Source organism: Apostichopus japonicus, chromosome 13, assembly GCF_037975245.1.
Source record: "Apostichopus japonicus isolate 1M-3 chromosome 13, ASM3797524v1, whole genome shotgun sequence".
NCBI lineage: Eukaryota > Metazoa > Echinodermata > Holothuroidea > Aspidochirotida > Stichopodidae > Apostichopus > Apostichopus japonicus.
In genome coordinates this window covers 16,784,120-16,798,494 of record NC_092573.1, presented here as the reverse complement: position 1 = coordinate 16,798,494, position 14,375 = coordinate 16,784,120, and the positions used below count along the sequence as shown (strand labels likewise).

Below are 14,375 nucleotides of genomic sequence, written 5' to 3'. Positions count from 1 at the left end.
GTGTGTTTGTGTGTCACATTTGAGTTTGTATGCACGATAACTCAACAAGGGAATGATTGATCAATGCCATACTTGTTGGGTTGGTGATCCATAATGAGTTGATGAACCCTATTGATTTTGGTGGTCACAGGGTCAAAATCTTCAAATTGCTATAACTTGGCAACCACAGGTTGGGAGTTTTCTTCAAACTTGGTAAGGTGATATTGATAGACCACCTATACATGCTGATGTGTCTTGCAATTGATATCATGCATATTGATGAGGAGGTGAGGCTGAGCATTAACTTTGTAACAGAAGTTTGTATGCACAATAAGTAGACAAGGGAATGATTGCTCAAGAACATACTTGGTGGGTGGTTTTTTTATAGGACTGTATGATTAGATAAACCGTGTAGGTTATGGTGCTCATATAATGAATATTAATGAGGTCACAGGGTCAAAATTCAAATCGTCAAATTGCAATAACTAGACAATTATAAGTCTCAGTTTCATCAAATGTGAGTGTGTTATTGGTAGGTAGCCTACATATGGCAATGTGTGTTGCAATTTATTATGTGTGTATTAATGAGGTGTGGCTTTGCATTATTTAGGTTACAAGCTTGTATGATTAATAACTTCACAAGGCAATTATTGATCATTATCATGTTTAGTGTGTAGGTGAACCTAGCTGTCTTTGGTGCTCGTGTTTCTTATGTAAAACCATCTGTTTCATCTTCAAAACTGGATTAGTGATATTTGTAGATAGCAGACACATGCTGATGTGCGCTACAAATGGTTCATGCATATTTATGAAGGGCCCTTTTATACGTGTGATACTGTTACTTGGCAGGATGAAGTTGCTGTCCAGATTCTAGCCTATTAATGATACCACTTGCGTAAAGTAATGAGGGTGGACATACAGCGGAATTTGGCCGCGTAATAGACCAGATCTGAGGAGAAGCTCGATCGGTTTACTGATTTAATGGCAATACGTAGACACCCTTAGATGGATGCACTGTGATTTTCAAGTACTAGACCCTTTCCCTCTGGCTTTGAGCTATATGATTTCGGGCCGGGCCCTTATGATGTAGGGCTTGTAGAGAGAGCGTGGTGGCCAATTGGCTAAGGCGTCGGACTCGTGATCCAAGGATTGCTGGTTCGATTCCTGCCTAGTTCATTACGTTGTGTCCTTGGGCAAGATGCTTTATCTCACTTGCCTCTCTCCATCCAGGGGTTAAATGGGTACCTGTGAGGTAACTTTTCATTGGGCGCAGTATATAACTGCTGTCGACTGGAGGGACTGTCTCTGGGACAGGTTATCATTGACCAGGGGTAATATCTCATCTGTAAAGTGCTTTGAGACCTATCGCTGGTATATAGCGCTAGATAAAAAGCAAATATAAAATGCAAATATTATTGTTACCAAATTTATTCATGATTAGTCCCATTTGAGGGGCCGTATCTCTTGCCGGGGGTAAAAGAAACGTCAGCTATATCTTGAAACCCATATATAGAGACCTCGTAGAGACATCTGGGTGTACTAACAGCTATTTTTGACTCGGCCTCCCTTGCAGCGACTTTGTTAGGACCACTAAATATTCCCGCCCATCGGTTCCATTATCCCCAGGGAACGGTTGGCCCCTTTTGACGAGCCCTCACCCTCGTGAACATTTTAAACCCAGTATTATATTTGTTGTATATGGATCCAAAAGAGCAGCTAATCCTGTGAACTGAAAAGCAGCGGCCTACTCATTCGCGGCGTGGTAAATGTATGTAAGAGACGAGTGCTCCCATATGATTGTTCCCCACACTCAACTGGGGTGTTGTATCGGTTAACCATTTTTTATTGTGAGTAGAAGACACCCTTAGGTAGGTGCAGGGTGAATTTGGAGTCCTAGGCCTCTTCCCTCTGGCTTTGAGTGATCTGATTTCAGGCCGGTCCCTGTTAGGACTACTAATAATTAACGTCCCATCGGTTCCATATTTTCCAGTAACTTTGACGGGCCATAAATCCAGGTAGAGGTATTGGACCTTGATTATTTTTATGGTGATACAAGAGATCCATAGGTTTACCCTCCGAATATTTTCCTTCCTAAGATGGGAAGTGTCTGAATTAATTTTTCAAAAATCGTTCTTCTTCGATCCCCTTATATAGTGCGCACTAATTTCGTCCATTGAATTTTAAAAGCGCCCTCGTGAATATCGCACTATGAACTAATTTGAGAAAAAAAACTGTCCAACATTTATAGTCCCCTTGACAAGCTGGGCCCTAGCTCATTCCCCGAAGAGTGGTTGAGGTTCAAAACAGGGTCCCGAAAACGTCTCGTAAGTTCTGATTCTAGCAGACCCGTACAGAGTCAATGTAAAACTGTTTTGCATATGATTTGGGATCTATCTAGCCATATTTTCTCTCGTAATGGAAGCCTCCAGACGCAAACCGATCCGCTGAATATATTTATTTATATATAAAAAAATATATATATATATTTTTATATATTGACTTTATAACAGACTTTATGTTAATGCAATGGAGGTAAACGACAAAGGCAAATGAATATATATAAATGAAAATCGTAATGAGTTGGAAAATCAAGAACAGTGAAAAAGCTTTCAGCCTCCACCGGGATTCGAACCACGGGCCTTCCGCTCTGTACACGGACACCCTAACCACCCGGCTTTAGGATTCACAAATGATCTAGAGTAAGGCAAAATATGTCACCAAAACCAGAACTAGTATTGCTCGATACAGGTGACAAACGCCTACAGTGGAATTACGACCCTCCTTACCGGTTTCGAACCTCTGGACATACAGTCAGCGTCCATAGAATGGTTTCGTCCTTTTGGGACTCATCAGGCAAAGGTAGGAATCAAACCCCGGATCTTGTGTCACGAACCGAAGTCCGTACCACTCTGCTAAGTGATTCTACTGGTGTGTGAATGCATATAAATTTGCTTTTAATAACTGTATTACCCAAGTGTTATGGTTGTACAGAGTGCACCCCTGGGGCTTTGAATCTGACAAAGAATAACCAATCTTTGAAGGCAAGCCAAGCCGCAAATAAGAAATGAATGTGCAGCAAGTTGTATGACAGATATATAGTAAATACTATGTTTGTGCGCAAACATAATCTGCGCACAAACATAATCTGCCTTCTTTTGTTGACCATTGTGCCGCTATTGGTAATGAACCCCAGTGGTTCAGGAGGAAGATTAAAGAGAGTCTCCTAATAAAAGACTTAAATGCTGACTTATATAGAAACGTAGCAAGCTACCCGTTGGAGCTATTCTAATCCCTATTTACTTTTTATTGCTGGTTGTTCTAATAATTCCTAGTTTAAAAATTCACTAAAAATTTGCTGGTTGTTGTAATCATTCCTAGTTTAAAAGTTCATTCATGCTTATCAATAGTGTCGTCTTCTGATGTATATTAGCTCTTGTATTTAATTGATCTTGTACAATTGCCTGACGATGGAGTAGTGACCACTCCAAAATATAGCAGTATGTCGTTGTTAAAAATATTCGCTTGTTTATCTTTTATATTATATATATATATATATATATATATATATATATATATATATATATATATATATATATATATATAACCCACAACAATTCCAAACTAGTTCTACCTAAGTCTCTCCTGATTTCTGTGATTGGGAAATTGTCATCTCCCTATTTTTTGTGAGACAATTAGTACCGACATGCATGCAGTGGTGTCAGTCAGTCAGTGGATAATCTTCTATCAGATGGCTCTCTTTATACCCAATTGGGGAAGAATGAGTCAAAGTGCCCTCAGGAGTAGACCCAGGGGAACCTCACATCACAGAGTTTTAAGCACATGCTTGCTTTTACACCTTATTGTAAACTTGGTTTGTAGTTCAAGTATGCATCAAAATGCACCATTTGATACTTTAACCTTAATTTATTTCCTGGGGAGGACCTCCAGACCTCCCCCAAACATGAGAATCCACATTAACAACCCTGGGGCAAAATACCCCTTTTATAAAATGCTTAATCTTCCTGTGGCCCTTCCATAAAGGTTCATGCCCCTAACTAAATCAGTTGAGGGAGAACTTTGAATCCCCCTCCCTGAAATCCTGTGCACACCACTGCATACTGTAGATGCTGAGGGCTCAAACTTGCACCTGAAATATACTGAAGTAGACTGTACAACACTGCTACATGTAGGTCTTAGTTCACATTTGTGGTGAAAATTGCATGAACAAAAACAAATTACAAAACAGAGTTTGGTATTACTGTTTTATCTAATAATCATGTTCTTAGATGATTCAGATAACACTGTTGATAATCAATGCATAACCTTGTGCAAACAATTGTGCAGTGTTTTAATAAAGTTGAGGAAGACTTACTATGATAAAATAACACTAACTGGATATATTTTGATAATCAAACATAAATTGTGCAATAAGATATAATGGCACAGTAGTATCTCAGTAAATTAACTACAAAGGTCTGTAAGTTAGGCTATATCCTAGACATATTTTACTTACTTATGATGATGAACTATGAACAGAAAGAATAGCATACTTGTATACAACTTATTAAAGGGATATTCTGAGGCTGTAGTTAAGTGTTTAATGAAAATGCTGGAAATTTCTGCATCAATAGACTATAGGTAAAACCACACCCTCATATAATTTTCTATGGCAAATATATGAATTTTCACGTTTGGTTATACTTTTCATATGCATGTGCATATAGCTCCTAACTCTTGAGAAGGCAAATGCTGGTCCATGCCACGAAACCCTGCCCTGGGGGAGGGGTTTAAGGGGAGGGGGTGTCCCCTTGATTTTTTTTGGAATCTTGGTGATGCCTACATTTAAAATGGTGGCACTTAGAAAGGCTTTTGTCACCCAAAATTTTCTAAGAAATATGCATTTTTTTGTGTGTTACATCAATAAATTAAATAGTATACAAATAATGAATGGTTATGAGTGCAATAGTGCAAATATTTTATTCGTTGAAAGATGGAATGTTCTATTCAACAAGGCGCAGCAGAGTTGAATGGAACAATCGATCTTTCAACAAATGAAATATTTGCACTATTGCATGAATGGAAACCATTCATTAGTTGTTTTATACAACATATTATATTAAGATGGGTAAAATGTATATATATATATATTATATATATATATATATATATATATATATATATATATATAGCGGGAGGCCCGTGGTTCGAATCCCGGTGGAGGCTGAAAGTTTTTTCACTGTTCTTGATTTTCCAACTCATTACGATTTTCATTTATATATATATATATATATATATATATATATATATATAAATATATATATATATATATATAAATATATATATCAGTGGCATAGGAAGGTACTTTTGAGTGGGGGGGGGGGGGCTGAAGACTGATGGCCGGCCTGGGGAGGGGTCTAAGGGGAGGGGTTTCCCCCTCCCCTTTGGAATTTTTTGGCATTTCCAGGTGGCCTTAGATGCAATTTGGTGCAATGTAGCACACTTCAACACCCACTCCATTTTGTAAACAATTTTGCATTTTCACCTGGCCTTAGATGCAATTTGGTGCTCCAAATGAGATTTGTTTCTCATTTGGAAATGAAAAAGGGGTTTTCTGACTTGCGAGGCGGGGGGGGGGGCGGAATGATACTTTCGCCCCTCCATATTTTTCACTGGCGCCCCCCAGCACCCCCCGATTCCTAGGCCCTTGATATATTGATATATATATATATATATATATATATATATATATATATATATATATATATATATATATTTATATATTTATATATATGTCTGGAACACCATGTAATGAACATATTCTGACAATTTCAGTTGCATTGCAGCAAAGCGATTTATCACACTTTGTATGTATTGATTGACATTCATTTTATAGTAAATTAAAAAGAAACCAAAAACAATCAATACATACAGTGTTCAGTGTGTATTAGTGCTAGGTGTAAACAGTCTAGTGGCACTCACTGTCCTCATCCAAAAATGTTTTTGGTAAAAATATTGAGGATTTTTCATGCACAATTAGGCAAAATACTCTCCTGATATATGTTGCACAAGCAGGGTGGTACTACATCCCTTCTAGAACCAGAATGCAAAAATGCATTGTGCTTTCAATGATGTAACATGAGTAGTTCTTTCATAAATCTGAAATAATGTATAGTGAGGGCAGGCGCGTAGCCAAGGAGGGGGGGGCGAAGGGGGCAGCCTCCCCCCCCTTGAGCATATTTAAAATTTTTTTTTAATGTTTTTATGATATCGCTAGTATTTTCAAAAGAGAAAATGCTAAGATGCAACTTACAAGGCCTGGGAAGTGCCATTTCTAGCGATCTGGGAGGCATTTTCAGCCAATATTTTCTTGTACGCTTCGCGCCAACTTTGGTGGCGCTACGCTTAGATAGTTTGCAATGCCGAATCTACAGTTTCGCCCCTCCCTTGGCAAATTCCTGGCTACGCGCCTGAGTGAGGGTGTACAACATACTAGATCTTAGTACAGTAATACAGTGAATAGCATCGGATGTGACACTTAATAAATTCAAAATGACATGGGCTGTCCTGAAATGACCATTGACCTCAACAACAGGCTTCTTGTAATAAATGTGATACATCAACATATGACATCTGTCCTTATTATTGGTTCTCACAATTTGACGCCTGGTAAACTCTAATGACCATTGACTTCAGCCCACAACATTAGGCTTCTTGTAGTATATTACAATTCAATACCAAATATTCGATCAGATCCAAGTTTCTGTTGCGATATAATGCTTAGGAAGGTGCGTAAGTGTAGAAAGACAGATCAGAGGGGAGTGAAGTAAATGTTTGGCATTTGTTGACTTCAAATGACCTTTGACCTCCACCAAAATCAATAGGCTTCTTTCACTCCATGTTATCGACCTTCATATCTGCCCAAGCTTCCAAGAGGTGGTATGGTTTGTGTCTCCTTTAAGCAATATCAACTTCTGCAGCCACCAGAATACCCCTTTGATGCAAGTAATACAAAACAGGGTATTAATCAAAGTAAATTATATCTTTATTTGAGTTAGTTATAAGTCACATTAGTGTGGAGAAGACCAGATTCATTGAAGACTTCAAGTTACATGTGCACAATAATCAGTGCCATAGCAAGAAGACTGACTGCATCATAGGTTACGTCAACCAAGATTGCAGGCCAACCTTTTCCAGTGAAAACAGCATGAGTTGCCAAACAAAGACCAGGAATTAATGAAAGCAAGAGAGTCTTCTCCACTGTTGCTACATAGGATCCACCAGCTATGATAAATCTGTGCAAAAGAAAATGAAGCAGTTCTGATAGATTTCCACATTAAACCAGATGAAGAAAAAGAGCTAATAAATACTCAGCTGGATACATCACAACACTGATTACAACATGTTACATTGAAAGAGAACATAATGTTAGGAAAACAAGGAGACAGTATTGAAGAATCTACTGTAATAGCTATTTATTTGTGGATATTGACTTGAGAAGGGTCACAATATATTGCAATTCATGTTTCAGAAAGAAATTGAATTAACTCCATGTGAAAGAAAAAGTCATGCTTGTTGAACTTGATTTGCCCATTGTGACTTGGGGGTAGAAATGTTTTGAGGCAGAGTTTGTAATGGTCACAAAAGTTATGTTTGTTGCTTAGAAAATAACATCACAAAACAACCTCATTTTACTTAGATAAAATGTTCAAATTGTGTTAGTAATTATCACTGGAATAGGAAACTTCTACAAGTTGAGAGACAGGGGCATAGCCTAAAATCGACTACATAGGAGCCATTTGTCACTGGTAGCTATAAGTGCCCAACAGACAACCTATTCAGAAGTGTTGGTGACTCAGGTCAATGACTTCAGTCAGACTGTAGTCACATTTAATTTTTCTTTACTTTTGACTTGGCGATATGTGACTTTACAATAAATTTCGGGGGCCATAGTTTCAAGAAATCCAGGGACATGTTGATGTTCACAGTCCCCCCACCCCAGTCCCCTCTTCTTCCATGTTGACATCAAAAGTTTAAGTTACACAAACCAAAAGTGGTCGCAAAAAGTTTGGTGGATTGCATGGCTTTTGCAGACATTGGAAAACTTATCTATACATTTCTGAGCTTGCCAACTCCTGAATATTGTTTGAAGGATAAATCAACAAGGAGATAATAATAACATAAATAAAGCTTCCAAATGAGTATTTGCCCAGACCCCTACAGTGAGCCAACTTCCTGAAGTAGCTGAAGGTTTAGGCAGTGGAACATATCTCATGTTTGTGGCAAGATATTACGATGGGGTTTCAACTGGCAGTGTGGATGATTTTCTCTTCAAGATAAGTTTCACATTGTCACAAGAAATTCCTTTCAAATGTGCTATATTATTTACTTTCAACATAAATCAATGATTCTCTCTTCTCCTTTGGTCCATGAAGTATGAATAATATTTAAACTTTTTGCTAATATGTGTAGTGACCTTGGGATGCAGGGGATTTCAAGGTGGTGGATTCAAGATTTCCCTGAATAATTAATGTATAGGACAGACATGAAAAAAAAATCTAAATGAAGGAAGTTGCACTGGGGTCCCTGAAGCCAACTCCTATGCTGGAGTGTCTGTGGGTCCTCCCACAGTAAAAAAATAGAACTTTAAAAGTCAAATGGTACATTCAGATGTATAATTTAGGTCAATGTATTAGTTCTAAACACAAGGTTGTGCTATTGTGCTAGTAAACAATGGTAATAAACAGCATTTATTGACTGATTTAGGTGACAGAAACTTTATAGGAAGGACAGATGCAAATGAAGTATTTAATTAAGTAGGGGTGCTGCAGTAGGGTAACTGAAGTTGACTCCCATGTATAGGGGTAATTGGGGTTCTTCCCCCCCCCCCTTTCCACCAAATTGTGTTTTCAAAAGTTGAATCGTACATTCCTAGGCATATATTTAGACTATAATTTATGTCTTTAGTAGCTTTGAGCAGAAGGTTGCACTAATAAATAGTTCAAAATGATTCCCCATTTTTTAAGGTAGGGGCCTGAAGCAGCATCGGCTTATACATTCATGTGACATGCTCCCTGGTAGCACTCAACTCTTAAAGTACTCCTTGAATGTATATTTTTCAATTACTAATGTTACGATCTTATAGCAATCACATACATTGTGAAGCTACACAGACAGTGTCATCTAGATAAGTGGTACATACTTCCAATGTTTACCGCAATTTTCAATTCCAAAATTGCGATTTTGAGTATAGGCCTATATTATTTCAAATATTGAACTGCAACTGGACTGCACACAGCTCAGGCGCGTAGCCAAGGAGGGGGGGGGCGAAGGGGGCAGCCGCCCCCCCCCTTGAGCAAATTTTTAATTTTTTTTTTTAATGTTTTTATGATATTGCTAGTATTTTCAAAAGAGAAAATGCTAAGATGCAACTTACAAGGCCTGGGAAGTGCCATTTCCTGCGATCTGGGAGGCATTTTCAGCCAAAATTTTTTGTACGCTTCGCGCCAACTTTGGTGGCGCTACGCTTAGATAGTTTGCAATGCCCAATCTACAGTTTTGCCCCTCCCTTGGCAAATTCCTGGCTACGCGCCTGACACAGCTTATCAGGACTGCACACAAATGCACATAGACACGAGAATCAGATGACAGGGTTCTTTGTTCCTTAGCAACACAAGGCTCCTTGCCGTGTTTGCACATAAACAAGCATATACAACCCATGTTAGAAGTCTATAAGACTCTAACAGTAGATGTTGGAATAGTAGCTAGGGTCCATACAGATCAAGCGATCAAGCTATTTCATTAGCCGGAAAGTGAATCTAAAACGTTATCATCCAAACCTTATAATTATTCTGAAATTAACCGTAAATGCGTTATTGTGGCATTCTGTTGTCTACGAAATGCTATAAATATCTCATCCAACTGACAAAGTACTGTATGTTAGTAGCACCTGGGAGCATGTCACATGACCCTACTTGGTTGGTACATTTTTGTACGAATAGTACAATAGTTATGAATAGGCTATGACATAATTTCATACATCGAAACAGGGAAGGAGAAGTTAGTGTTTTTTAAAAATAAAGCTCAGTAGGTGTCCAGTCTTCAAAGCTATTACCATAATTAGATATACTTGTCTCATATCTGTGCAACTGCAGTTCACCGATATACTTTATCCACTCCTTCACAATAATATGCTTTCTTGGACCTGAGCGGTTGATGTGGTGTTTGGCCTAGCTACCTATAGTGTGACATTTTACGCTGCTTTTATATTTGACTTGTCATTTTACTTGCAATAAATTACGTGACTTGACTTGATGAAAAAAATGACTAGTGACTTGACAAACATTAGCTTGTGACTTGCCTTGAGAAAAAGTGACTGGGTAACAGCTAGTATGCTGTGCAGGCAATTTAGCAGTTGTGTATGGGTTTAAAGTTTTAATTGTTCTTGTACAATATTATCATGGGCCTTTATAGTAGTCATTTAGGCCTATGCATAGAATTTAAAGTTTATGTATAGCTTATTTTGGATTTTGTTTTACAATTTCAAGTAAAAGCAAATCCAGAAATGAAGAAATCTTAGATTTCTCCGTGATGTAAAATCGACCTATAACTTTGGCTGATTAGGGATCGAAGCCATGCACATCCTCATAGACGGAGCTAATTCTAATGCCACTGCCATATCTACTGCATTGAACCATCGTAAAATTTGTCTTCTTTATATGCCTAGGTATAATTCAAGGTATTGAAAACTGACCACTTGAATTTGAAATAACTTTTGGTATATGTCTTAAAAAGTTTGCATTTGAAAAATTCAAGTATTACCATAATCTTCATAAACTATAGTAATTACTTACCTTGCTTTAATCATTCAAAATTTGAACAGGCCTATTAACAACATGCTCCAGTGCATCCCACATTAAAAAAAAACCTAGAAAAAAAAAATCTGCTGTTACAGGTTGAAATAACAACGAAAGAAGTGGAATCTTTGCGAAAATTGTCAAAACTTTGATAGCTTTAAAACTACCCCACTGCAGTTGGTGGTGTATCTACCCCACTGCTGTTGGTGGTCTGGTATACGTACGTTTAGCTTGCTTTTGACTCTACGGAGGGCAAATTTGATCAATCTGGTCTAAGCCCCCCCCCCCCCCCCCCTCCATTGCAAAAAATAAACACCTTTCATGATCCAGCGATAAATAAAGTAGTAATGATCGGTTCGAAAATCTATTCCTTGACTGTTACATCAACCGAGATTATGTAGAGCCCTGCCTTATATGTGCAGACAAGACCTAGAACATAGCCTAATTAGTTAGTAGACACCTTCCAAAAACCCTCTAATTTCACAGGTGGAAAGATTGTTATATTGGTAATGAAACAGGCCAACGTGCTCTGTGCCTCCAAGTACCTTCAACGTTCATACCTTAATCGGTCATCCAGCAATACCGACAACACTAGTTTGCAAACAAATGCTACTAGCAATGGAACGTTGTCTTTTCCAAGACCACTTCGAACGGGAGAGTGTTTTAACCAAATTCTTCCCATTGGCAATTGGTCAGTGTACCACACCACTCCAAGAATTTGGGCAGCAACTGTTGCCACAATCACTTGCATTAAACCCATCTTGAGTAAATGACAACGTGACAGTACAACTAACTTTTGAAAAGTAACTCTCGCCGCAGTTCATGAGTTAACTTTGGTAAAAGAGCAGTAGATCTATATAGTTTGCTGAAACTCGTATGCTGTCTACACAACAGAAGTACTGTTTGGATGATTCTCTGATCTGGGAATACTACTGTTGACCTTTGGGCAGACCTTAAAAAATGGTTCAAAAGAAGCTGGATACAACCCGCGCAAGTGCCAACCATGACAGTGTTACAGAACTCAGCCGTCGTCGCGCGAAAGGCTGTACTGATAAAACTGAAAATTTATTCTCCGCCTGCTTCTTCTGTAAATGCTATCACAGTTAACGCTGTCCATCAGTATGTGTTCCTGAAGAATTTGTTAGGAGAATCATCATGTAATGTATAGGAAGATGAGATATTGTACTTCACCCCACATCAGGAATGTGAGTGAGTGAGCAAAACTAGAAAGTAAATGCATTGAGGTTTCGATGACTTCATTGCACTAAACTTCCAACATTTTGATACAATTACACTATGGCATGATAAACACAGGTCGGTCTACTGTACGTGGCAATAAACACCACCTCCACCAAAAACAATTAGGGTCTTGTACTCAATGTTATGAATCCACACACCAAGTATGAGAAGTATCCACTATTACCATTGTATATCATGTAAAAGGATTTTCAGTTTGACCCCTCGTGACCTCAAATGAGATTGACCTCAAAAGCAAAAGGTTTCTTTCTTGTACTCAATATGGCAATTCCATATACCATGTATGAAAAGTATCCATGATTTTACCATGAAAAATCATGTTTAGAGGTTTTCAGGCCTCGACAAATATTTCATAAGTAGCCTACTCGCTATATTTGGCGACCGTGATCTACTGGCCAAAAAAGCAAATTCACTAGCCGCTATGGTTGCTGTTCAAGTCTCCATAGTACATATCTACAACATCAAAACTTTCTATGGACAAATCTAAAGGTTAGGAACTTGTAGAGCCATGCCCTTTTGGGCATGCAATTAAATTCCAAGGTCAAACTGGTGAACCTGGCGTACCTGGTATTGATGGTGATGCTGGACCACCAGGATCAATTGGAGACAAGGGATGCCAAGGCCCAGCTGGACCCCATGGTTCTCGCGGCCTCGCATGACCCATTGGTGCCCCAGGAGACAGGAGCTGGCGGAGATGAGGGCCGAAATGGACGTCAAGGCTCAACTGGAGCCCAACAGTTAAAGGAGCAAAATAGGGTCTTGCTAGACCAAATAAATTTCATTTCGAGTAAACGTCAGCTTCTGAACTAGACATTGTTTTTATAGGTGCCAAAATTGATTTTTAGGATGTCTTAATTTTTATTGTCATGCAGAGTGGTTTTGCAGATTTTTGTCACGCTATATTTTAATAGGTGGAATAATAATATGCATCTTCCTTTTTTTACTTAAACGTATTCATCTTGTATGCACATGCTCGAAATTTAGTAGTTGACTTATCAGGTGGTGTAACAGGAACCAGTTTAGTTTGTGTCGGTGCACTACATTCATATGGTAACCTGCAGGGTTGTACTACATGTGTTCTTAATGTCGAAGTTTATTTATATTTTCTTTATTTTCTCAAGTTCATACTTCATACTGTGTATGTAGGTAAAATGCTTGCTTTGCTTTACTTGTTATAGCCTCTGGTTTGAGGACAAACCTAATTTAAGCAGGGGAGGATGTAGAGCCATGCCATTTTGGCACAGCTGGCCTACCTTAGAATTTGGACACCGGAATTGGTCAAACCCTTCCGTTCAGATTAGGTGACCCTTCAGGGCGTGGGGTAGCCTTGAAATCCATTGTTCTAAGACACTACGTTACTTTTACATATTACCTGCAGGAATTATATTTACCTCTCAACCACTTTTGTGTCTGCTTTGCAGCACAATTGAATTGAAGTTGTTTCTTTAATAGCTCTACGAGAGCTCGCTAGTCGGTATCAGAGAACACGCTAGCAGGTATAATACATGGACTAGTACTAAAACCAACGTGTCAATTATTCTTGTCGTCATCGGCAGAGACCCCGAGCTACCATCACCTAACCCCCCAGGAATGTCAAGGGCGTAGGAACCGGGGGGCTGGGGGGGGGGCGACAGTATCATTCCGCCCCCCCGGTTAGCAAGTCAGAAAACCCCTTTTTCATTTCCAAATGAGAAAAAAATCTCATTTGGAGCACCAAATTGCATCTTAGGCCAGGTGAAAATACAAAATTAAGTTTACAAAATGGAGTGGGTGTTGAAGTGTGCTATATTGCACCAAATTGCATCTGAGGCCACCTGGAAATGCAAAAAATTCCAAAGGGGAGGGGGACACCCCCTCCCCTTAGACCCCTCCCCCAGGCCGGCCATCAGTTTTCAGCCCCCCACTCAAAAGTACCTTCCTACGCCACTGAGGAATGTCACCACCGAACATCCTTTCCCCCGGCTTTACACACTTTAAGCAGATGCATTGTGCTACGTAATTGCTCATTGGAAAATTATATTTCTGTGCAGTATGAAATTTAAACTTTTTTCCACCAAGGTAAGTGTTGAACAAATTATAACATGACGCAGAATTATGCATAACCAGCTAGGCCTACTGTGATGTCTCAAACAATAAGAAATAAACCACCTGCAAAAATACGAGAAAAAAAATACGAAGATAGCTTGGCTTCTGTTACATTAGGGCTCCTATCGTACTAGGCATGTGCTATATACAGTAGCTATAGTTCTGCGTGAGTCCTAATTGCTAGCTATACAATATCTCACT

General features: G+C 38.9%; 1 protein-coding gene across 1 annotated transcript; it reads right to left on the bottom strand.

The window, feature by feature from the left end:
* Positions 1–5,351: 5,351 nt before the first annotated feature.
* LOC139979211 (uncharacterized) lies at positions 5,352–12,066 on the bottom strand. Its single transcript, XM_071989971.1, has 2 exons — positions 11,393–12,066; positions 5,352–7,271 (listed from the first exon to the last, which is right to left on the bottom strand). The coding sequence occupies exons 1-2, from the start codon at positions 11,590–11,592 to the stop codon at positions 7,085–7,087; spliced, it is 387 nt and encodes a 128-aa protein (XP_071846072.1). The 5' UTR covers positions 11,593–12,066; the 3' UTR covers positions 5,352–7,084.
* Positions 12,067–14,375: the final 2,309 nt, after the last annotated feature.